This window comes from Helianthus annuus, chromosome 3, assembly GCF_002127325.2.
Source record: "Helianthus annuus cultivar XRQ/B chromosome 3, HanXRQr2.0-SUNRISE, whole genome shotgun sequence".
Classification (NCBI taxonomy): Eukaryota; Viridiplantae; Streptophyta; class Magnoliopsida; order Asterales; family Asteraceae; genus Helianthus; species Helianthus annuus.
Genome location: NC_035435.2, coordinates 6,617,538 through 6,643,406, shown reverse-complemented (window position 1 = coordinate 6,643,406; position 25,869 = coordinate 6,617,538). Strand labels below are relative to the sequence as shown.

General features: G+C 38.0%; 1 protein-coding gene across 1 annotated transcript; it reads right to left on the bottom strand.

Annotated features, from left to right (window-relative positions):
* Positions 1-1,105: 1,105 nt before the first annotated feature.
* LOC118490118 (rac-like GTP-binding protein ARAC7) lies at positions 1,106-5,503 on the bottom strand. Its single transcript, XM_035987343.1, has 8 exons — positions 5,194-5,503; positions 4,448-4,535; positions 3,593-3,702; positions 2,519-2,582; positions 2,336-2,400; positions 1,750-1,815; positions 1,532-1,638; positions 1,106-1,409 (listed from the first exon to the last, which is right to left on the bottom strand). The coding sequence occupies exons 1-8, from the start codon at positions 5,290-5,292 to the stop codon at positions 1,379-1,381; spliced, it is 630 nt and encodes a 209-aa protein (XP_035843236.1). The 5' UTR covers positions 5,293-5,503; the 3' UTR covers positions 1,106-1,378.
* Between the last annotated feature and the right edge of the window lie 20,366 nt (positions 5,504-25,869).

The window sequence follows — 25,869 nt, the reverse complement described above, 5'->3', positions numbered from 1 at the left end:
TTATCAATGAACCACGATTGGTGACGACTGGCGAATTAAATCTTAACTCTCAAGCAAATTAATCCGTTTTGCTGAAGAAATTGAGAAAAAATGGAAAAAGAAAAAGGGTAAAGAATCTTTAGTGTGAAAGATTCTGGATTTCTGACTTGACTTTAACTTGACTCTGACTGACTACATTTACTTTCTCTCTCTTTTGACTAACCTATTCATGCAACGTGATTGATCAATATCTTTGTTGGCCAGAGAAAATATTTTTTTGTTTGTTCTCATTGTAGTAAATTACAACGTTGGTCCCTAAACTATTGTGAAATTTATTATTCAGATATAGACTTTGCTTTCTCATTTGGATAGCAACACAAGGAGGTTTATGTATTATAACTGTTTAATTTGAAAAATATTTTATATGTAAAGTGTATATTTAGTTTTTATACTATAGCAATATAACATATGTTTAAACAAGTAACATCCTGTTTCAGGCTTGTCTTCAACCTACCTACCCGAGCCGACAATCCTTTCGATACGTGATAAACATGGTACACACATCGGTGTCAAGTGTTACATAGTTTAAAAAGATAGAGTAAATTACTTTTTGAGTCCCTGTATTTTAGTGGTTTTAACCACTTGAGTCCAAAATCAAAAAGTTTAACGTCCTGAGTCCTTAACCGCTCATTTTATAACGTTTTGAGTCCAATTTTGTTCATTTTATAACGTTTTGAGTATTGGACTCAAAACGTTATAAAATGAACACAAACGGACTCAAAATGTTATAAAATGAGCGGTTAGGGACTCGGGACGTTAAACTTTTTGATTTTGGACTCAAATGGTTAAAACTACTAAAACACAAGGACTCAAAAAGTAATTTACTCAAAAAGATATTAGCATGTTTAAACAAGATGCTCTTAGTTTGACTGAAATCGCTTACATTTAGCTTGATCTAGTTGACCAATGGTAGATACATCATCCATCGTTCGAGTGATCACAATAACTGAGCCACCGCAGCCACCACCACTAGCGGAGTTACATATCAAAGTCACCAACAACATAAATCTTGAACTCACAAAAAAAAAAAAAAAAAAAAAAAAAAAAACCGAACAAGAGAGATCACTTGGCAAAATCTTTGGTCAACAATGGTGATCATTTGTGGCGGCAGCGGCAGGTGACGCTCAGGCCCGCAATACACCACCATCAGAAACATACACCACCACGGTTTTACATACATTCATACACAACTCAAACCAACCAGCCAGAAGCAAAAACACCAAATCATCAAACTATTATCAACTTCAGCTAACAACATTCACACACAAATCCTTGAAAATAAAACTGGCAACCAGAAAATTGACAAACCAACTTCAAAAGCTCCTACGCGCCGAAACCATTAAGCAGCCCAACCGCCACACATAATGCCTCTGTTTCACCAAAACGCACATCCAAACACCCCGTTAGTTCTATCTTGATCGTATAAATGGGACCCACAAATTTAAACTTTATAAAAAGATATAAAAAGTTTAGAGTGTAATGTAATGCTTACATGATTGAGCAACCGGAGCTTTTACGCCTTGTCTGTCTCATAACTTCCTTCCGCCTTGGAGGTTGAAGAACAACCTTAATGGCCGTATCAAAAACCGCTTTCACATTCTATTAAGCAATGTTCAAAACAATTGTAAAATAGAGTTTAATTTAAAAGTTAGTTGTAAAATAGTGAAAATATTATGGTAAAGATAAAAAAAAAATATTTGAATTATTTACCTGTTGAGTTTTTGAGCTGCATTCAATATAAGCAGCTGCACCAATTTGTTTCCTCAGTTCCTCACCCTAATAAACATTAAATATATAAATAAAGAGTAAACTGCCATTTTGGTCCCTGAGGTTTGGTTACTTTTGCCACTTTAGTCCAAAACTCAAACTTTTTGTATTTGGGTCCCTGTGGTTTCGGTTTTATTGCCATTTTGGTCCAAAAATGAAATCAGGTCATACTTGTCTTATAAAATCCTGCAATTTTGTCATTTTCCTCAGGGGCAAATCAGGTTATATCTGTCTTATAAAATATGGTATTTATTTATAAAAAAGAAATGATCATTTTGCCCCTGAGAAAAATGATAAAATAACAGGATTTTATAAGACAAGTATGACCTGATTTCATTTTTGGACCAAAATGGCAATAAAACCAAAACCACAGGACCCAAATGCAAAAAGTTTGAGTTTTGGACTAAAGTGGCAAAACTGACCAAACCACAGGGACCAAAATGGCAGTTTACTCATAAATAATAAATAAATAAATAAATAAACATTATAGTTTAATCAAATTACAACTCTGAGGCAGATGATTTAATACCTGGGCGGATGTGATAACATTAGAACCCATATGATCGGCTAAATATCCCTTGTCGTCACGAAGATCTAAAAGCAAAAAACCGAGAAAAAAAACAGTGTTTGACGCTTATTTTTCAAGAAAATTTTATTTAATGAAGATGAATTAAATGAAATATAACATGATCATATAAACTGTGATGTGTACCTAGTTTTGTCCCAACAAGTACTACCGGAACATTTGGTGCAAATCGTCGAAGTTCAGGCATCCACTGTATGAATTGTCAAAGTTGACTTGAAGTTAGTCAACTTTTGACTTTGTAAATTCAAACGTATATCGTGTTGACAGATGAAAAGAATTCTCATCTATTATGGGGTTTTTCTTCCTTTTCAAGATTAAAGAAAATATAAGAGTTAATTACTGTTTTCGTCCCTGTGGTTTGTCAAAAATCACTATTTCAGTCCATTAGTTTAAAAATTGCGATTTCAGTCCTGTGGTTTCACTTCCGTAACCATTTCAGTCCATTATTCTGTTAAGTACAAGGACTAAAATGGTTACGAGGTGGACTGAAATGGTTACGAAAGTGAAACCACAGGGACTGAAATCGCAATTTTTAAACTAATGGACTGGAATATTGATTTTTGACAAACCACAGGGACGAAAACAGTAATTAACTCAAAATATAACATAAAAATATGACGGGCGATTACGACTTATATGATTTTGAATATAAAAACTAATCCATTTGACTTTAAAAAAGTCAAAATCAACCTAATATAGGAAAAATAGTTATGAAGATTAAAAAGGTTTCAACTTGATTATGTGGTTTTCTTCTTTTCCAACATTCAAGAAAATACAACATTAAAAGAAGTGTTTGACTTTAAAGAGTCAAATAAACTAGTTAAAATCACAAATTAGCATGTTTGACTTTAAAGAGTCAAATAAACTCTAAACTCGTTACGGTAAACAAATTTGAACATGATTATGGGTTTCTTCTTATTTTTTTTTCAAGATGATACAACATAAGAACATATGTAGTTAACAGAAGCGTATCGATTTGGAAGTTAAAAGCCGGTCCCTTTGACTTTTAAAGTCAAACTAATGTTACTTTGGGGAAATATACAATAGATTTCAACTTGATCTTGGTTTTTTTTTTCCTGTTCAAGTTACAAGAATCAACTCTGTTCATATTCAAAAAAAGCCAACTTTGAATCTTTAAAGTGACCAACAAATATTTTGAAATTTAAAAAAAGGAGAGAGCACTAAATAAATAAAGTGTACCTTTTTTAAAACATTTTCATAGCTTGCCCTACTGATTAAAGAGAAAGCTAACACAAATATGTCTGCACCTCTGTAGCTTAGTGGTCTTAATCTGCTATAATCTTCCTGACCTTTAAATCAAAAAAAAAAAAAAAAAAACGAAACCGATAACGTCAAGGAGGAACCCGATTTATCAATATAAAATTAGTGTCGTCGGATCAATTTGGTCGGACCACCACCCAACATGACCGTGGGCGGAACCAGAAGGGAGTCAAGAGGGTCGGGGGTCCACTAACCTCATGGTTACCGAAATTTGTCAGATTTTATTTTTTATAGAGTAAAATGCCATTTTCGTCGCTGAGGTTTGGCCAGTTTTGCAACTTTCGACCAAAGGTTTGAGGTTTGTTTTTCTGCATCTGGATCCAAAAGGTTTAAAATCATGCCATTTTCATCCAGCTCGTTAACTCCATCCCATTTTCTCCGTTAAGTCAGGGGTATTTCCATCTTTTTTGTTAACTCAAAAGGCAATTCAGTATTTTTCACTTTATGTACAAGCATTTAGCGTAATGTACATCTATTCAAAATACCGTTAATAAAAACAAAAACAATACCCCTGACTTAACGGAGAAAATTGGATGAAGTTAACGAGCCTAATGAAAATGACAAAATTTCAAACCTTTCTTGAGACATGATACTTTTTACTGACTGCCTAGAATGTGTCAAATTTTTTTATTTGAAAATTGGAATAAGATCCTAAATTACTACACTAATATACATGTCCAGAATTTAAAAAAAAAAAAACAATAATTACCCAGAAAAAAGAATTGTTAAATAAACTCATGAAAGATCATAAAGATTGGATTTTTATGAAATTACCAGCAGTATCCCATAATCCCAAGTTAACAATGTTTCCATCCACAGCCACATTAGCACTGAAATTGTCAAAAACTGTAGGTATATAATCCTGTAAAAAAAAAAACAAAGCTAAAAATATTCAATCTTTGTTAAAAAACCAAATTTAAAAAAAATATATATCTAAATAAATAAACCCCACTTCACATCCATTCTATCATATTTTCACACTAAATTACACTAAAAAACACTATATTTTCTCTCTCCTTTTCAATTAAAAAATATTTTTTATACATTTACCATTACCTTTTCTTTCTCTTCTGCTCACAGCCACTTTCAAAATATATTAAAAAAATTACAGGGGGTGAAGAGTGTCCCTAAATCAGTGTCCCCAAATATAGAGATGAACAGTAACATTTTCTCTGAGACCACGCACAACCACTTTTTATACTCTTTATATTATAAAAACTTTACACACATAATTTGATGGCATGGATGTGAATGCTCACTGTATCTAAAATCTGCTAAAAAAATAAAACCCACAAATTATAATCAGCAAAAACAAATGCTATATGACTTGTACTTTCTGCAATGGAAGTTGTACAAACAGGTCTAACACAGAATAAGTAAGCTAAAATTTTGAAAAATAAAGGGTATTTCTTGTATAAAATGACTTTTCCAAAAAAAAAAAAAAAAACTTAAATATTTACACACACATATACATATATAATATATATATATAGTATGTATATGTGTATATATATACTTACAGTAGGAAACTTGTTGCTGGTATAACAAATGAGCATACAAGTCTTTCCAACAGCACCATCACCAACAGTTACACATTTTATGAACTTTGAAACACTCATTCTTGTGTTCTTGATCTTTAGCCACTTCTTGCACTAATAATAATATTATGAAAAATATCCCTTAAAATTGTTTTGAAGAGGTAAAAGAGTGAAGAAGAAGAAGCTTCAAAGAGGAGAGAGAGTGTGTGAGGTTTGTGTTGTGCAGAAGAAGACACTGATATGATAAATGGGTGTTTACTGGCAACAGGGGTGGGGGGTTTGGGTGGGTTTCAAGAAAGAAAGAAAGAAAGAAAAACATATATATTATTATGATACCTCGTGGAAATAAGTGTGTTTTGTGTAATAACTAGTTGGATGTCCCGTCCGCGTTCCGGGGCGCTAAGCAGAATATTTCTTAGTTTAATAATATGTACGCATGTATTTTAGTTACTTGTGCATACTACTCATAACACGATCTCAAAAAAATGATATCGACTCAACCAATAAACACTGCCATAATTTTGCTAAAAAAATATGGCAAGCCTGAGCTGGGGGCAAAATAGTAGATTGTCATAAACAATGAGCGGGTGTCAGACACCTGCTTGACAAAAAAAGTTAGATTGAGTAAACCAAGTAAAATAAAAACTATTATAGTTTTGAAAAAAAAAATTAAAACAATGGCAAGACTCCAGATTTTAAGATTTTAACTGAGGGCAAAATCCCAAGTTTTTAAAAGAGGACAAACTCATAATTTTAAACTGAGGGTAAATTCATAATTTTTAGGTGGGGGCAAAACAAAAATTTTGTTTTGAATCGGGAAAAAAACATAGTTTTGAACTAAGGGCGAAATCGTAATTTTTAGCTGGAGACAAAAGCATAAATTTATTTTAAACTAAGGGCAAAAACGTAATTTTAAACTGAGGGCGAAATTGTAATTTTTAGTTAGGGACAAAAGCATAAATTTATTTAAACTAATGGCAAAAACGTAATTTTGAACTGAGGGCGAAATCGTAATTTTTAAAAAGGCACTTATAATTATATTATATTATACTAACATTAATTAAATTAAAACTAAAAATAAAAAAAAATTGGGCAGCCGCCCATTTAACCCAATCGGAGGCAAGTACTATTGCCCCAAATGAAGTTTGTATACGTTGAATAATATGTTTTTAAAACATTGCCTATAACTTTGTCACGTTTAGATTAATGTGCAATTGTTAAAATATAAATCTCTTTTGTTGTTTTTTGAAACATTGTACCTAAGATATTGATGCATGGTTTAACTTTTACACATCCATATGTGTATGTATGCTATTGTTATATAGTTTTAAATATTTTTTTTTGTAGTTATTTTAGATGATACATGTGGTGAAATCTAGAGATTATAAGAAAGAAAGTAAGGTTGTGTGAAATGGTGTGGCTTCCATGGTCACATCGGCTTATTAGGAGGCCAAACACTGCTTCAAAGGGGTGTTAGGCGTTTGGGTGTTAGCGTGTCAATGTTATGCGGGCAACACTCCATAACACGTAGTCTAAGAAAAGGAAAGCTAAATATCTTGATTCTTGGCTATAACGCTAGTCGTCGTTCCCATCTTTGTCCGTGTTAAGGAATGAAACCATTGTAAGGTATGTGACTTGTCCCACATCGGTTGTATGGGCAACCAATGTAGGGTTTATATACCAAATGGGTTCTCACTCACTAGACTAGTCTTTTGGGTTGAGTTCTCTTGTTTGGTATGTATCATTGGTATCCGAGCCAGAACTGGTGGCATGGAGAGAACTCGTTTTGTGACAAACGAGTTTACTGAAAAAGTACACAATGTGATTTTTTACTTTTTTAAAAATAAATAAAATTTTGAGGTTAGGATCCATCATTTCATTTTCTTGCTACATAAAACTGTGTTATAGACATGAGATATCAAGCAGTTAAACGAGTTGTATTCATATTTAATACTTGTGTTATACGCGTCGTCAGAGACCTGTCAAACCCGATAACACACGATTTGCCAACTCTACGAGGCTTAGAGTGGTGGCCTAGAAAGAGCCAGGTGTGACCAACGAGGACGTTGGACCTTAAGGAGGGTCGATTGTTACGAACTAAAACCATTGCAAAGTATGAGACTTGCCCCACATCGGTTGTATGGGCAACCAATTTGGGTTTTATATACCAAATGGGCTCTCATTGCAAGGCATGAGACTTGTCCTATATCGGTTGTATGGGCAACCAATATGGGGTTTTATATACCCACCATACTAGTCTTTTGGGGTGAGTTATCCTACCTAAATCTTCACTTTAAATATATGTATGTGTATGAATGTGTGTATAATGCTCTCACAACTAGTTAGCGGATTTAGAAAATCCTTATAGGGACAACCTTTAAATAAAGGGCAACGAAATTGAAAAAACGTCATTTTTTCACAAATTTTACACTATCGCCGAAGCGTCAAGTGGTAGCGAAGTTACCCCTGTTAAGAAGCTAGGTCCGCCCTTGAAGCTAAATATCCAAACTCTATAGTCACTTAGTGTAGTTTTGTTGAGCAAATCATAAAGATACCATGAGGTTTTATAGGTAAAGAATATGAAATCGTTTTTGTGTCTTAGTTGCACAAATTTTAGAATTCTTGTATACATGTAAAATACATACAACAATAATAATAACATTCATAACAAAATCATAGACAACAATAATAATATTTATAACAAAATCATATCTATAGTATTTGTCATATTTCAATGTGTAATCATTGATTGTTCGGACATAGCCTTGCGATGTAGATTCATAATCGACTTTTGTTTCCAACTTATATGTTTTGAAGGGATCGTATGCTAGTCAGATGTTTTAAGGGATGATATGATAGTAAGGTGTTTTTCTTCTATTTAAGAGATCGATGGTTCAAATCCTGCGAAGATTGATTCGTTTGCCTACAAGTTTAGTCTCAACAAACTTATGAAAATGAGTTAGAAACTTCAAAATGATACATTTAAAATAACATTATATTCTATTTAAAAGTTGTGTATTTATTAGGAAATAATGATTATTTATTATGACATAGTTATTGTAGCTAGAAATTATTAATACACTTTGTAAATTATTTTCCGGAAAAGACATTAAATGCGTATTAAATAACCTTTTAATTTATTAATACACTTTGTAAATTATTAGGTGTAAGGGGTGCTCATCTAATAGGTGAGTCCCCTCTCTTACGCCCGACCAACCAGCTATTGCCACGTCAAGTCCCCTCTAATACTCCCCTAACACCCCATTTTGATGGCGGCACTCCCCTCTTAGGGGAGTTGGTTTTTTTTTTTTTTTTTTTTTTTTTTTTTTTGGTAAAATGATGCATGTTTACAAATTAAAAAAAGATTAATAAAAATAAAAATTAAATAAAAGACATTTCATTAAATTAAAAAAAAAAATACATTCAAAATAGAAAAAAAAATACATTCAAACTAGAAAAAAAAAATACATTCAAACTAGAAAAATATAAAAACAAACTACTCGTCGTCCGAATCAACTTCAAGGTGAGGCAAATCTAAACTTCCGAGATGCTCAACGAGATCGTGTTTTAGCCTCCAATGCGTGTCTTCGTCAATGAGCTCCGTATAGGCTGTATCATCGAAGACGAGTTCGACTGGAGGATCTTGAATATGTACCGGTGCTATCGCCCTTCCGTCGTCTTTTATAATCATGTTGTGTAAAATAAGGCACGTATACACGATGGACCTTATCTTTCTCACCGTTTTCGAACGCATTGGACGATTTAGTATTCCCCACTTCGACTTTAACACACCAAACGCCCGTTCCACATCTTTTCTTGCGGCCTCGTGTTGCCTCTTGAACTTTTTTTCATTCGGGTCGTGTGGATATGGAAAAGACTTCACAAACACGGACCAGGTAGGGTAGATCCCATCAGTAAGATAATACCCGCGTTTGTATAAGTGGTTGTTCACTTGAAATGGACAATTTGGCGCCGTTCCGTTTCGTTGAGCAAGAAATAACGGAGATTGTTGCAGCACGTTGATGTCGTTTTGTGAACCCGCAGGCCCACAAAAAGCATGCCAAATCCACAAATCTTGAGATGCTACCGCTTCTAACATAACCGTCGGGTATTGATGATCGCCTCTCATGTATTGTCCACGCAATTCTGTGGGGCACATTCTCCAGACGAAGTGTGTACAATCCAGACTACCCAACATACCAGGTAGGTGATGCCTCTCCTCATGAGCCTGATACAATAGCGCGACGTCGTGGCTCGTTGGTTTACGTAGGAATTCACCGCCATACCTTTTACAGACCGTCTCGCAGAAATATTCAAGGCACTCACGAGAGGTCCTTTCAGACATATTTAAATACTCGTCCCCCTCGTCTGGTGGGTTACCGGTTGCAAGTTGTTTAATTGCCGAAGTAACCTTTTGCAACGGTGTAAAACTTTTCTTCATTCTCCCGTCTAAGCCTTCTTGAAACCACTCGTCATACGCTTCCACGTCACTAACAATTTTTAGGAACAAAGACTTGGACATACGAAATCTGTGACGAAAAGTATCTTCATTAAATTTTGGATTTTCATCAAAATAATCGGCCATGAGTGTCTCATGGCCCCCCTCACGATCTCGACGGACATAATTTTTTTTACTAGACGATGCCGTGTCTAGTAGCTCCGCTTGTTGGATGAGATTTTGGAAGAAAATTAAGCTACTATCGCTTGACGATGCATCTCCATCGTCGGGAAAGTCGGGTAGGGTAGAAAGAAACGGAAGCTTGGAATCCATTTTGTATTTGAAAGATTGGAGTTTGAGAGTTTTGGTGTGAGTTTGAGAGTGGTGAGTGTGGTAAAAAAATTGATTTAGGTTGTTTAAATATATGTTGTTTAAAAAAGTTGATTTTTTTTTAATAAAAATGACCGTTTATCAACGGTCTTATTTCGAAAAATGAGCCAAACCAAGCGGTGAACCCATGCCTATTCCACTCCCCGATTCGGGTCCTCGCAACGTTGGCGGCGGTGTTCCCGATCGGTGGATGTGGTCACCGATGGGGTCCCCGCTGTACGCCCCGGACACCCTTATATTAACATAGTGAGAGAATCTATTACTATTAGGCTATGAGGTGTGAATGGAGTCCCATGGGGCTTTAGATTGCGGGGTATGGGGCGGGAGTTTGAGCGTGGGTAGGGGGAAAACGCCCAAGCCACCACCCCGGGTGGGCATGGGTTTCGGCGTGGCCCTTGGGGCATGGGTTTCAAGCCGGGCGTGGGGCGGTTTGGCCATCCTAGTTGGCTGAATATCATTGGCTCACCCGCCACGTCATAGCGGGCCATCCCAAAAGTTTTGAATTTTTAAATTCAAACCGTTGGCTTGGCCAAGCGGTCACCCCAAGCGGTCACCCAAACCCCAACATCCTCTATAAATACCCCCAAACCCCAACCGGGTGGTCCATCCCAACCCCCACCGTGGTCCCAAAAATTCGACAAAACCCACCCGCTGCCCCAGCCGGTCACCACAAACCCAACATCCCACGAACCCGCTATGGCATCCTGGACCCACCACGAAGAACTTGCCCTAGTCACAAGCGTCGTTGACGCTATGAAGGGGCGGCCACCGGGCCAAACCAAATATTGGCCGGAAGCTTTCGCGGCCTACCGACTAAACGTCGGTAACGACCGCCACAACATGAACGCGTGCCAACATAAATGGCGCGAGCTACGTCCCAAGCTCGAGCGTTTCAAGGCTTACTACGAAGCCGTTCCCGGGGGCGAATTAAGCCACGAGGACCGGGTGGCGGTGGCGAACATAGAGTTTCGCGGCAAGGAAAAAAAGGCGTTCGACAAGATCGACCTTTTTGAAATTTATTTAACGCTTTAGGTTTCTTATTTTGTAATTTTTAGATTTATGTAATTTTATAAATAATGAAGTTGTATGTTTTTTTTATTAATGTTTGTGTGATTTTTTTAAATTTTGTATATTTTTTTTATAAACTACCCTGCCACGCGGTGCATCCAACCCAAGCCCAACCCACGCCCCACCATACCCCGCGGACACGTACCAGGCAGTGGGGGGGGGGGGGGGCTCCCATTCCACGTGTCATCACCCGCCCCAACCCACGCCCAACCCAAGCCCCACCATACCCCGCAGTCTTATCATGCCATCTAGGTTTCATGTCATTGCCATGTCAGCATGGAGGCTTTATCATGCCCCCCTTTAATTTGGAGAGTGTGGATGGAGCCCCGTGTCATGATTAACTAATTATTTTTTTATTTAAATATTTATTTTTTAACTAGAAAATAAAAGCAAAACATAATTTCATTAAAACAAATAAAAGACACTAGATAATTTCATTTAAAAAATAAAAACACTAAATAATTTCATTAAAAAAAACCACTACATAACTTCATTTAAAAAATAAAACCACTACTCGTCGTCTGTGTCGAGTCCTCCTTGTTCACGATAAAATCATAGGTGCTCTGTCAGATCGGCTCGAAGGTTTTGGTGTGTGTGCCTAGCCCGTATCTTTGCTCGGATATCTTCTTTCTCATCGTATGTTAGTATTGGGTTCGTCGGTTGGATACTTTCATCATAGCTTTCTCCACAAAATGTTCTACCAGAGTCCTCTAATATCATGTTATGCAAAATGATAACGACGTAAAAAAATAATAAATACTAGTGTTAATAAAAGTTACCTTCACAAAAATTTTCAAGAGACTCACGACACATTCTTGACGATATCCTTAAATACTCATCCCACGCATCACTCGATGTGCCGTAGGCTAGTTGCCTAATTGCTGCCGTACACTTTTGTAGTCCAGAGAAACCAACCTTGCCACTTGCACTTACCCTTTGTGTAACACCTCGAATTTTTGTGTCCAATAATGTGCTAACACGTGTCATTTGTTTACACGTGGCATTGATAATAAATAAAGGACTAATTTTGACAAACCTTGAAAGTATATAAATTCGAGGGTTATAAATGTCAACAAGGGTAAATATACTGAATAGTAACCCTAAATAAATGCTTGAACATTCAAACGAATAAATCATAGATCGTACGGAAGCGAAACGCGGAAGAAAGTGAGAGATTATGAGCTACAGGGGTTAACTGTGTCAACATGTTTAATTATACCTCTGAGTGACCCTTTAACGTTCCCCAGACTTCGTAACAGTATTATACGCTCACTAGAATATACTGTATAAATTCCGTGAAGTTCCGTCTTAAAACGAGAGAATTATACTCGAATTCGTATGCGAAGGGTTAAAAGCGTCAACAGTGAAAGTTAAGACTTTCCAAATAATTAATAAATTAACCGGGGACTTAATAATGCGGGTAAATAACACGAGGCCCCTATCGGTAAATAACCGAGGGCCAAACCGCAAAGTTACCCCTTCAAACCCGAAAGGTCAGGTAAATCATTACGAAAGATTTCGTTATTAATTACCGGATTCTGATAATCATTACAAAAGATTTTAAAAATCTGAAAAACACACCCCTCGCGACCCGCGTGAAGGTTATGGTTAAGTTGAGGCGGGCCGCGAGCCTCCTCTATTACGCGTCTGTTATTTGAATCCCAGGCGACCCGCATTAAAATGGCATGGAGCTTCCATGCGGGTCGCGTAAAGTGCCCAGATGCAGAAACTTTGTAGTTTCTTGCCTTTTGAGCATTGTGAACGATCAAACCTCAATAAATGAGGCATGAGCACCCTACACTTGACCCATACACCTTAGGGACACCTGCCCATGATCCATGATCAAATGTAGGCTGAGTTGTGATGATCTTGAGGGCTTAGTTTCACTATAAATAGCCAAGTTTGGCTCATAACATTCACACAACACAAAACACACTATCTGATCATTCTAAGAAGCTCTCAAGCATCCCTCTGAGTTCTTAAGTCTTCCCTCAACTTCTGTAAGTGATCTAACCCTTTGTGGTTCCACATTTCCTTAGTAAATGGCTAAGAACCAAACCGTCGTAAATACGGTTTGACTTTAAAATAACTCAGTGATGGTTCTGTCTTATGACGAATCAAAGGTGGTTATAAGTTGGTATCAATGAGGGTAATAAACCTCTAAAAGGGTTCCCCCTGATCACCACTCTAACTATGTCAAATATCGAGTCAAACGTGCGGTTAAAAAGTCAACAGAAAGCTATTTTAGCGATTTATACATAATCTGTAATGTATATGTTATGAAACCTGTTTTGACACTTATAAAACATGATATTAAGTATATAAGCTTGTTTGCGCTCGTTTGAATCGACCATTTGCTATAATGAACCGGTTCGGAGCCGAATATCGCAAAAGTTTGACTTTTGCTTTGACTTCAGTTCTGACCCGTTTTAGTGAGGTATAGATATGCCTTAGAACTCTCTTAGGACCAGGTCACATGTTGGTATAAACCTCTGTGATCGGTTCATGAGTTATCCGAGTCTTTTGCGCATTTCCGTCATTCGCCTAAAAGTTGACCGTAACGGCCTTTTGAAATTAAAACAAGTATTTCGGACATGTGAACGGACCAGAACCTTGCTTATTAAATTATAAGCATGTCCTTAAAGTTTCACGTCAATCCGAGGTCTAGAATGCGGTTATGGCTACGGTTCGGTAAATACCGAATATGCCCTTTTCGGCCAAAACATGAGTTCTACAAGGTCTTTTGACCCGATTCCAGTTGCTACTGATTTTAAATAATAAATAAAGTATTTTAAGCTTTATAAGCTGTTCGGGAAACTTAGATTTCCTGTAGAACTCGAAAAGCTCTTTAAAAGTCTTTAAAATGACCGAAAAGCCCCTACGGGGCATAATATTAACTTAAACTCGTTACGGGCGTCACGGAAGGTATCCTACTGATACCACAACCCATTTAAGGCATATTGACTTAGGAAATAAGCGTACGACTCTCATGGTTAACCGTTTCGCCTATTTGCGCGCACGGTTCGGCTTATGAAACTAGTTTTCATAAATTAGCCGATACGGGTCAAATTATATTATTTGAACCCCAAATTCCAGAGTGTGAACCATAAACCCATATAAAACAAGTCTCTGAACTTGTTGGGTCAGAATCACACTCCATTCTCGGTTTTCGCCTTTTCGCGCGATTAAACCATATCTATATATATCGGAACCAACCAGTCTAGGCTACGGCCATTATAACGACTCGTTAGGATTCTAAGAGGTTAATTAAAACCTTCGTTCCAGATTAGGAGCCCCAGTAAAAGCTATCGGTGATTTAATCCAATTAAGGAAATATACTTGCAAAGGTAAATACTTTAACTTATTTCCCCTATATGGGCTTGGGTTACGGTATATTAATACCGCTTGATTGAGCATTATATTCTTCCATCGCTTAGGTGGTTAATTAAATAATATGATCGGCTCATTTAAACAGTTTTGTTTCTTAAAAGCCTTTGGGGGGTTTAATGACCGTTGTCCCGGATATCCTTGGCATCATTTTACGAAATGGCCACGACCATCGACATCCCGGTGTAGGCGTACACCCGGTATATATTGTCGACATTAAATTAAAAGACGTAGCCGTTGGTTTTTATACTACGGTTTTACGCAATGTGGTGTGTCTATAAATCTTTAACCCGACACGACCCGGGCTACTGAACGCATAAAAGAACATGTAAAACGTTCACAAGATTTTATTATAATTTTCCCAAGTTATAAAAGAGTTTGTGCCTTGTGCATTCAAATCAATTTTAATAAACATTTTCAAATGTGTCAGTTGAATGTATTTACCAGTGTAAACTGACGTATTTTCCCCAAAAATATTAAGTGCAGGTACTAGACGAAATTGGCTGGTATTAGCTGCCTAAGCATCACGAATAGTCTCGCAAACTTGATGCCGTATCTGAATGAACAATATTTATTTATTTTGATCCGCTCTGGATATATTCAACTTCTGTAATACATTTGATATTACAACCAGAGGTTGAAGTTTATATATTTATCTTTAAGCTTCCGCTGTGCATTATATAATTGTGTGGTTTGACTATATTGTTGCCAACATCGTCACGGTAATCCCCCACCGGGCCCACTGGTGAGACACGTGGAAATCGGGCTGTGACAGGTTGGTATCAGAGCCAACATTGAGCAAGTTAAACACTATCCTATTGTGTTTAATCTCAATGACACAATTGCACATACTTGAGTCTAGACAAGAATTTAGGACAAATTCGAATTGTTATTCCAATTTTGTCTTTTCTTTTATTATTATTGGAAATTTAAAGTTTTATAAAGCAGGAAAATGCCACCTGTTATATTCCGAGGAAGAGGAAGGGGAAGAAGAGGCAGAAGAGAAATCGTGACACATCACGATAACGAAGCTGGACCATCAGGTACAAGACATCCTTCGATGACACGGAGCGAAGAGCCACAACGACGAAGAGATCTTTACGAACCCGCGAGGCATTCCACCTCGCACAGCTCGACGCCATCCTATCGGCACTCCTTTGGACCAAACTCAGAGAATGATCCCAACAACCCACAACCTTCCTTCATACCTCTACAACGTTCGGTATCGACCCGGAATTATGACGACCCTACTCCATACTACATAGGTCAGTTTAATCCGGCTGACTACATACAGGAACCTTCAGGTTTTGTATAACAACCCTCGGTAAAAACCGACATCCTCATAATAATTCCGATACCCTAATATATCTTTAAATGTATCTATGTGTCTTTATATGTACCCCGTATGTGAAAACCGAGCCCCAAAATAGATTATATTATATAAAACAAATAAAAACAATAATCTTTAAAGTTAACGCGGGCCGCGAGAGTGTTTAACCAGACTTTTCCTAAAACCCAAGTTGATGCGGGCCGCGTACATGGTGGGTTAAGTCCATGCGGGCCGCGAGTGTCCGGAATTGTGGCGTGACCCGGTGCGGCCACGTGTCCAACTCGTGTCAACCCTAGATGATGACCGGAACAAGCTATACGTTGACTTTGGGTCAACGCGGGCCGCGTAAGGCCTGGCCAAACTTCACGCGGGCCGCCTGGAAGTCCAATTACAGCCCTATATAAGAAGGCAACGGGCTTTCGGTTTTCGTCGCTCACAACTTTCTTTCTTTCTAAATTTCTGAAGTAGTATACACTATACCCGGGCATTATACCCCCTAAAATAGCGAGGTTCTGCTACGATGTAAGTATTATAACCCCTGGAGACGTATTAGATACGCTGCCCGATTGATCTAGGGTTCCGTAACGGCTGTCGTGGTTCTGCCCGACGTAGTCGTTGGAATGCCGTCTCGGGGAGGGTATTACTAATGTTAAAATGGGTTATTATACTAACACACGTGCATTTGTGTAATTTATAGATTATCTCCAGGAAACCCTTACGAAAAACCTAAAACAGCAATGTGAGTAATCTTCTTTTTGAAAACTGTTTTTACAAAACCTTGAATATCTTTCCATGCGAATGACAGTTATTGAGTATTTGTAAGAATACAATTACAGTCGGTAAATTTGGGGTTTTGTATACAAAATTTGTTACCACCTGGTAAAGGAGTAACATGACCATAAGTCGGAACGACATTACCGTGTGGTGGTAATTGATATAACTTGGAAACAAATGTAATTGCGGATGCGCCCTCAATACTGTTCACTGTGAATTTTTATTTAAACTTGATTAAACTGGGATTCACTCACCAGTATTTCCCACTGACAAAATGTTTTTAAAACGCGTTTCAGGTAACAATATGTGAAAGCCAAATAGAAGCCAGCTGGACAGCACTGAAGGCTTGGAAAAGTGGCAATAAAGTTACCTAATAATAAAATGGATGTTTTTATTCAAATAAATAGGATGTATTCCTATGAAACGTGTGTATTAAAAAACTTGGGTTTTACCCATATGTTTAATGTTATAAAACATGGTGGTTTACTCTGATTAAAATATTTCCTAACTACGGTCCTGATGAAAATTTCCGCTGCCAAATTGGATAAATAAAATGTGATACCACCGAAACTGGCTCACGGCCGCCCGTTCCCGGGAGATAGGGATCGGGGGCTGTGACAGAAGGTGGTATCAGAGCTATGCCACTGATTCAGCCACAGGAGTGTTCTGCTGACATCAAAATTCAAAGTGTTAGGAAATAAATTATGGAAATACGTGTATAATTGTATTTCTTGCTCTGTGTTATCTGACTATTTGTTAGTTTACAGTATGAGTGACCAAGGACCTTCTGACGCCTATCGTCAACTGTCTGGTTCGCCTAGGAGCGAAGGCACCTCCTCTTCTCAGCCTGCCCTCTCAGGGTATTCTGCTGACACAGAAGAAGGGATCTTTGTGTTTAAGGCTCAGTCTGAAGAGCCATTTCCTCAGAAAAAGAGGGGATGGTTCAGTAGGGGAGCGCACGAGCGTAGGAAAAGAATGAAAAAGTTGCAGGAACAGCGAGTGTTAGCCGCAGCAAAAAGAGAAACTGATGCTTATAATCAGGATATGCTCAATAGGGGTATCGCTAATATCCACATTTTAGCAACCACTGCTGCTGATCCAAACCTGGAACAAATGCTAGCACCCCAACCACAAAATCCTGATCAACCCATGGAAATAGAAAACCAGATAGAAATGCCTGATTTCAACCCGGAGGAAATACCTAGGGTACCTGCACCTGATCCTCTAGACCCAAACAACTACGACCCCTGGTGGGACGATGTTAGGGACTATGTGCAACAAAACCCAATACAGGAAAATGTGCCAGTGCCCAACTTAGGAGCTTACCCAGGATTAGATCCTCAAGATCCCTACAACATTAGTGACGCATATGTTAGGGAAATTTTAGAAAATCCATACCCGTACCAGGCCCCTATGCCTCCGTATCAGGAACCCATACCTCAGTTTCCAAACCCAGTCCTAGAACCTACACCCCCAATGAGTGCAGAAAATGTCCAGGAACTTAGGACTTTTGGGGAAGAAATTTTAGAAAGCAGTGATCGTATGCGACAGGTGGGAGAACGCCTCGTATGGAAATACGATGAGCGTAATATGGATTTTTGGATGAATCCATATCAGTGAAGGTGATGGTAGAAACAGTAATAATAATAATAATAATATAATAATATATGTGTGTATGTGTAAAAAAAAAAAAAAAAAACTACGGATGCATACTATTAGTATTGTAGTTTTACATTTCAGTCGGTACTGTAATTTTTATTTCTGTACTGGTGTGTACTGATGCATACTATATAAAAAGAGTAAAAGTCGCAATGCTCGACGCTTTTGGTTAAAAAGTGCGTGTCATGTGATTGGCTATATATAAATATTATTTGTGATATTAATATTTGGTAAATGTCTAAAATTCAGATGGCCGACGCGGGAAATCAAGAAAATCTGAATAACGATAACCAGAGTAACATTAACGTGGTTAATGAGAATTCGGACAATAATAACAACGGAAACCAAATGGATAATAGTGCCGTTCAGCATATTGTGGCACAGGGAATTATAGATGCGATGCCATTTATTATTCAAACAGTTCAGGAAGCGAATAATAAAAGTAAGCATAGCAGTAAGCGACCAACTGAACCCGAAAACAGCGTGAACAATGGACCCATACTTCAAGCGCCCGTTCCCAAAAGAAGAAGAACCATGCCACATGGTTGTTCTTACAAAGAATTCTGGTCCTGCAAACCAATAGAATTCTCGGGCAATGAAGGACCCATTGCAGCTTTACGCTGGATAGAGAAAACTGAGGCAGTTCTGAAAATAAGCAAGTGTGCTGAAGAAGACAAAATAATGTTTGCTTCAAATCTGTTTAAAAATGCAGCCTTAGAATGGTGGAACACTATCCTCCAATCCAGAGGAAGTGATAGGATTTATAATATGGAATGGGAAGAATTCAAGAACATGGTAGAAAGGAAATTCTGCCCTCCCAATGAAAAAGAACAGATAGCAAATAAGTTTCTGAATCTAAGAATGACCGGGGTAGACAGTAAGGGTTACACTACCACATTCTTTGAATATGCTAGGATAGTACCTACCCTTGCATCACCTGAACCGGTATTAATCTCCCGTTACATCTGGGGATTAATTGGAGAAATTAGACATGTAGTCAAGGCCGCTAGACCCCAAACCATAGAGGAAGCTGTAGAACTAGCCAATACCTTGACAGATGAGTTAATCCGTACTATAGAAGAAGACCAGAGAAGAAACCTAACCCAAAGGCTTACTCAAGAATTCCGTTCTGGGAATTCCAATCGTAGGAATGTAGGTTCTACCTCTGCACCATACTGCAAAGCCTGCAAAAAGAAGCATTCTGGAAGATGCTCTACTTACTGCAATTTCTGCAAAGCACCAGGACATAAGGAGGAGACATGCAGAAGAAAACCAACTAATGGGATGTGCTTCAATTGTGGAGAAAAAGGTCATATCAAGCCAAACTGCCCAAAATTGACCCCAGCTGCAAATAACAAGAACCCTAGAAATGCTAGAGCATTTGTTTTGACTGCAGACGAAGCCAAGATGATCCCAGACGTCATTGCTGGTACGTTTTTAGTTAATGATATTTTTGCTAAAGTATTATTTGACTCTGGTGCCAACCAAAGTTTTATTAATACTTCATTTTGCAAACTCCTACATCAATCATTAACTAAACTACCACAAGAATGTCTAGTGGAAACCGCAAATGGAGAAACTGTTAAGATTTCTGAAATCTTGCAGGGAGCAAATATAGAAATTTTTAATCAAAAATTTATTGCAAACCTTTACCCAATGAATCTGGTAGGATTTGATGTTGTGTTAGGAATGGATTGGTTAATAGCCAATAAAGCCAGAATTTTATGTGAACAAAAGACAATTCAATTAAAATCACCAAGAGGTGGAAAGATCTCAATTAAAGGAGATAAACCATGTAGACCCACTAAATTTATCTCTGTGATGAAAACTGCAAGTTGTATAAGGAAAGGATCTATAGTGTATTTGATTTCTATAATCACTAACACTAAAGGAAAAGAGTTAAAAGATATCCCAGTAGTATCCCAATTTTCAGATGTCTTTCCAGAAGAATTGCCAGGACTACCGCCAGACAGGGAAGTTGAATTCAGAATTCATCTGTTACCAGGAACAGCACCGATTGCCAAAGCACCTTATCGTTTGGCACCCGCAGAAATGCAAGAACTGAAGAAACAACTAGACGAGTTATTAGAAAAAGGATTCATACAGCCAAGCTCATCGCCATGGGGAGCGCCGATTTTATTTGTTAAAAAGAAGGACGGATCAATGCGTATGTGCATTGACTACCGTGAATTGAACAAAGTCACGATTAAGAATCGGTACCCATTACCGAGGATCGATGATTTGTTTGATCAACTTCAAGGAGCTCGATTTTTCTCTAAAATCGATTTAAGATCAGGATATCATCAATTAAAGGTACAGGAAGAGGATATTCCTAAAACCGCATTCAGAACAAGGTATGGTCATTATGAATTTACTGTCATGCCATTTGGTTTAACCAATGCCCCAGCCGCATTTATGGACATGATGAACCGAATATGTAAGCCATATTTGGATAAATTCATAATTGTCTTCATAGATGATATTCTCATTTATTCTAAAAGCAAAGAAGAGCATGCAAAGCACTTGCATTTACTTTTAAGTTTATTAAGAAAAGAAAAGCTTTATGCAAAATTTTCAAAGTGTGAGTTTTGGTTAGAACAAGTGCAATTTCTCGGACATTTGGTAAATCATGAAGGAATTCATGTAGATCCAACAAAGATCGAAGCAATTACCAAATGGAAAACCCCAGAGTCACCAACCGAGGTTAGAAGTTTCTTAGGATTGGCCGGTTATTATAGAAGATTTATTCGAGATTTTTCAAGAATAGCCATTCCTTTAACTAAGTTAACCTGTAAATCTGTTAGATTTGAATGGGGACCAAAACAAGAAGAAGCCTTTAGAATTCTTAAGCAAAGATTAACCCATACACCAATACTAGCATTACCAGAAGGAACTGAAGACTTTGTAGTATTTTGTGATGCTTCAAAGTTAGGTTATGGATGCGTATTAATGCAACGTCAAAAGGTTATAGCTTATGCATCTAGACAGCTTAAGAGTCACGAAGAAAATTATTCAACCCATGATTTGGAATTAGGAGCTATAATTTTTGCCCTTAAGATATGGAGACATTATCTTTATGGTAGTAAGTTTACCATATTCACAGATCATAAGAGTTTAAGATATGTCTTCGGGCAAAAAGAGTTGAATATGAGACAGAGACGCTGGATGGAATTGCTTAGTGATTATGATTGTGATATCCAGTATCATGCAGGAAAAGCCAATGTGGTGGCTGATGCTTTAAGTCGAAAATATCACGAAAAACCAAAAAGGGTACGTTCTCTTAAATTAAATCTACAAGTAGATTTAAACAATCAAATTAGAAAAGCACAAGAATCAGTAATCAAGGAAGATACTGAAAAGTTAAAGGGAATGATTAAGGAATTAGAACAAGGAACGGATGGAATTTGGAGGTTCCATAAAAAGAGAATGTGGATACCCAAATTAGGAAAATTACGTCACCGTATATTAGAAGAAGCTCATAAGTCTAAATATACGATGCATCCAGGAAGTGATAAAATGTACCAGGATTTAAGGAAAAATTTCTGGTGGATAGGAATGAAAAAGGACGTAGCAGCTTATGTTTCTAAATGTTTAACTTGCTCACAAGTTAAAGCTGAACATCAGAAACCCTCAGGATTGTTACAACAATTAGAAATACCAGTTTGGAAATGGGAATGGATAACAATGGATTTTGTTACCAAATTGCCTAAAACAAGGAAAGGTAATGATACAATCTGGGTGATTGTGGATAGATTAACCAAGTCAGCTCATTTCTTACCAATGAAGGAAACCTTTAGTATGGAACAGTTAGCCAAATTATATGTAAATGAAATTGTTTCATTACATGGCATTCCTTTATCAATTGTTTCTGATAGAGATAGCCGTTTTACTTCTCATTTTTGGTCAAGTTTCCAAAAAGCAATGGGAACCAGGTTAAATCTAAGCACAGCTTATCATCCTCAAACGGACGGACAAAGCGAAAGGACAATTCAGACAATGGAGGACATGCTTAGAGCTTGTGTAATTGATTTTGGAGGTAATTGGGACGAACACTTACCTTTAATAGAATTTTCTTATAATAACAGTTATCACACAAGTATCAATGCTGCACCATTCAAAGCACTTTATGGACGAAAGTGTAGAACCCCAGTCTGTTGGGCAGAAATTGGGGAAAAACAATTATCTGGACCTGAGATAGTACAAGAAACAACTGATAAAATTATTCAAGTCAAGGAACGACTGAAAACAGCACGTGATCGCCAAAAGAGCTATGTTGATAACAGACGCAAACCATTAGAATTTCAAGTGGGAGATAAAGTGTTATTGAAAGTCTCTCCCTGGAAAGGAGTGGTAAGATTCATCAAAAGAGGAAAGCTTAGTCCCAGGTATATTGGACCTTTCAAAATTCTTAAAAGAATAGGACCCGTAGCCTATCAGCTACAACTGCCAGAGGAAATGGCAGGAATACATGATGTATTTCATGTATCTAATCTCAAAAAGTGTTTAGCTGATGAATCACTCGTAGTACCTCTTAAGGATATAGAAGTTAATGAACAACTCAAGTTTGTGGAGAAGCCTCTGCAAATTGAAGATAGGAAAATTAAGAATCTCAAACATAAAAGACTAGTTCTGGTCAAAGTGAAATGGAATTCCAAAAGAGGACCTGAGTACACGTGGGAGCTTGAATCCGAAATGCAAAAGAAATATCCACACTTGTTTCAGTAGATCTCGAGGACGAGCTCTAAAACAAGGTGGGGAGGATATAACAACCCTCGGTAAAAACCGACATCCTCATAATAATTCCGATACCCTAATATATCTTTAAATGTATCTATGTGTCTTTATATGTACCCCGTATGTGAAAACCGAGCCCCAAAATAGATTATATTATATAAAACAAATAAAAACAATAATCTTTAAAGTTAACGCGGGCCGCGAGAGTGTTTAACCAGACTTTTCCTAAAACCCAAGTTGATGCGGGCCGCGTACATGGTGGGTTAAGTCCATGCGGGCCGCGAGTGTCCGGAATTGTGGCGTGACCCGGTGCGGCCACGTGTCCAACTCGTGTCAACCCTAGATGATGACCGGAACAAGCTATACGTTGACTTTGGGTCAACGCGGGCCGCGTAAGGCCTGGCCAAACTTCACGCGGGCCGCCTGGAAGTCCAATTACAGCCCTATATAAGAAGGCAACGGGCTTTCGGTTTTCGTCGCTCACAACTTTCTTTCTTTCTAAATTTCTGAAGTAGTATACACTATACCCGGGCATTATACCCCCTAAAATAGCGAGGTTCTGCTACGATGTAAGTATTATAACCCCTGGAGACGTATTAGATACGCTGCCCGATTGATCTAGGGTTCCGTAACGGCTGTCGTGGTTCTGCCCGACGTAGTCGTTGGAATGCCGTCTCGGGGAGGGTATTACTAATGTTAAAATGGGTTATTATACTAACACACGTGCATTTGTGTAATTTATAGATTATCTCCAGGAAACCCTTACGAAAAACCTAAAACAGCAATGTGAGTAATCTTCTTTTTGAAAACTGTTTTTACAAAACCTTGAATATCTTTCCATGCGAATGACAGTTATTGAGTATTTGTAAGAATACAATTACAGTCGGTAAATTTGGGGTTTTGTATACAAAATTTGTTACCACCTGGTAAAGGAGTAACATGACCATAAGTCAGAACGACATTACCGTGTGGTGGTAATTGATATAACTTGGAAACAAATGTAATTGCGGATGCGCCCTCAATACTGTTCACTGTGAATTTTTATTTAAACTTGATTAAACTGGGATTCACTCACCAGTATTTCCCACTGACAAAATGTTTTTAAAACGCGTTTCAGGTAACAATATGTGAAAGCCAAATAGAAGCCAGCTGGACAGCACTGAAGGCTTGGAAAAGTGGCAATAAAGTTACCTAATAATAAAATGGATGTTTTTATTCAAATAAATAGGATGTATTCCTATGAAACGTGTGTATTAAAAAACTTGGGTTTTACCCATATGTTTAATGTTATAAAACATGGTGGTTTACTCTGATTAAAATATTTCCTAACTACGGTCCTGATGAAAATTTCCGCTGCCAAATTGGATAAATAAAATGTGATACCACCGAAACTGGCTCACGGCCGCCCGTTCCCGGGAGATAGGGATCGGGGGCTGTGACATTTTGTTCCACTAGGGCCACAAGATCATTTCTCCGAGGACCATATGGATGAAGATACTGATCCAACTGAACCTGCGCGTGGTACGCCTACGTATCCGATAGAAGTCTCTGATGGGTCATCCTTCCATGGTACACCCTATCAAGGACCAGACAGTTTCCAAGCGATGTTCGACCGACATGAGTGGTACTACACACCACCTCAACAGACATCTCAACAACCGCGACATCCACAGGATCCCTCTGAGGATTCACGCTTTGAGGCAGTTACGCCACCACCTCCGCCACCGGCGCAACCAATAATACCTGATCCGCCAAGGCGTAGGAGGACAAATGCTCGTATGTCCACACGAGGAGGAGGGGGTATCCACTTCAGCACTCCTCGACATTCTAGTAGTAGCCACTATCCGCCACTACAAGAAGAAGGACCTTCAAGTCCTATACAGGAGGCGAACTCCGCACCAGCTGCACAAAATTCGCCACCATGTGGGTATGACCAACCCATACCTGCTTATACGGGTCCAACGGCTTACAACCCGTTCGAACCGTCACAAGCACAATACAACTACGGCTATGAGCGCGACCCATATGTGGTGTCGGCAAGATATAATGCGCGCTACCCTGACGGAGCACATGGAAACATGGGACCACCGGACTACTCAGCTCATGGGTATCCAATACCTCCCAGACCTCCAGCTCCGCAACACGCGCCACAAGCACGATTTTCTCCTCCTGAACAGGAAGAGATACTCCATCGACTAGATCGTGTGGAGAGAGAGTTCGAAGAAGAGAAAAAGAGCCACCGAGGATTTCTCAAAGGCTTGGCGAACCTACTAAAGGGCAAAAAGAAGAAACGTGACCACTAGCCCTTAATAGCTGTACTAATGTAATTTCTATTTTGAAATAAGTCCCTGCGTGGACACTTATTGTATTTCAGTCCCTACTTGGACTTATCTTTTAGTCCTTACATGGACACCTATCTTATGTTAGTCCCTGCGTGGACTTGTCACTTATTTTATACCTCTATGGAGGTATATACTATTTGAAAGACCCGTTTAGGGCAATATGTAATTGTATTTGAGATTTTGGAATGTATGTTATGAGTTTTGTTTTAATATATATAAAATAAATCAAGACCATTCCTTTTAATTGATCTGCCTAAATAAAGAATCTTAAAAGGTGAAACCTAGCTTGGTGTCTTTTAAGATCCAGTCAAGATGGTACGACCTAATTGAAAAGATTCTGATTCCCTGTTAACCTCTGTACGCATGTTAACAATCATGGCAGATGTGATTCGTTAAAATCATGCACGTCATTCTTATACAATAACCCTTTAAGGATTTCAAAACCCAACTAAATGATTTATAAATCGTGGGTTAAATCACCAATGAAGGTGATCAATCTTATTAAAACATCCATTAGTGATGTAATGCCTACGGGC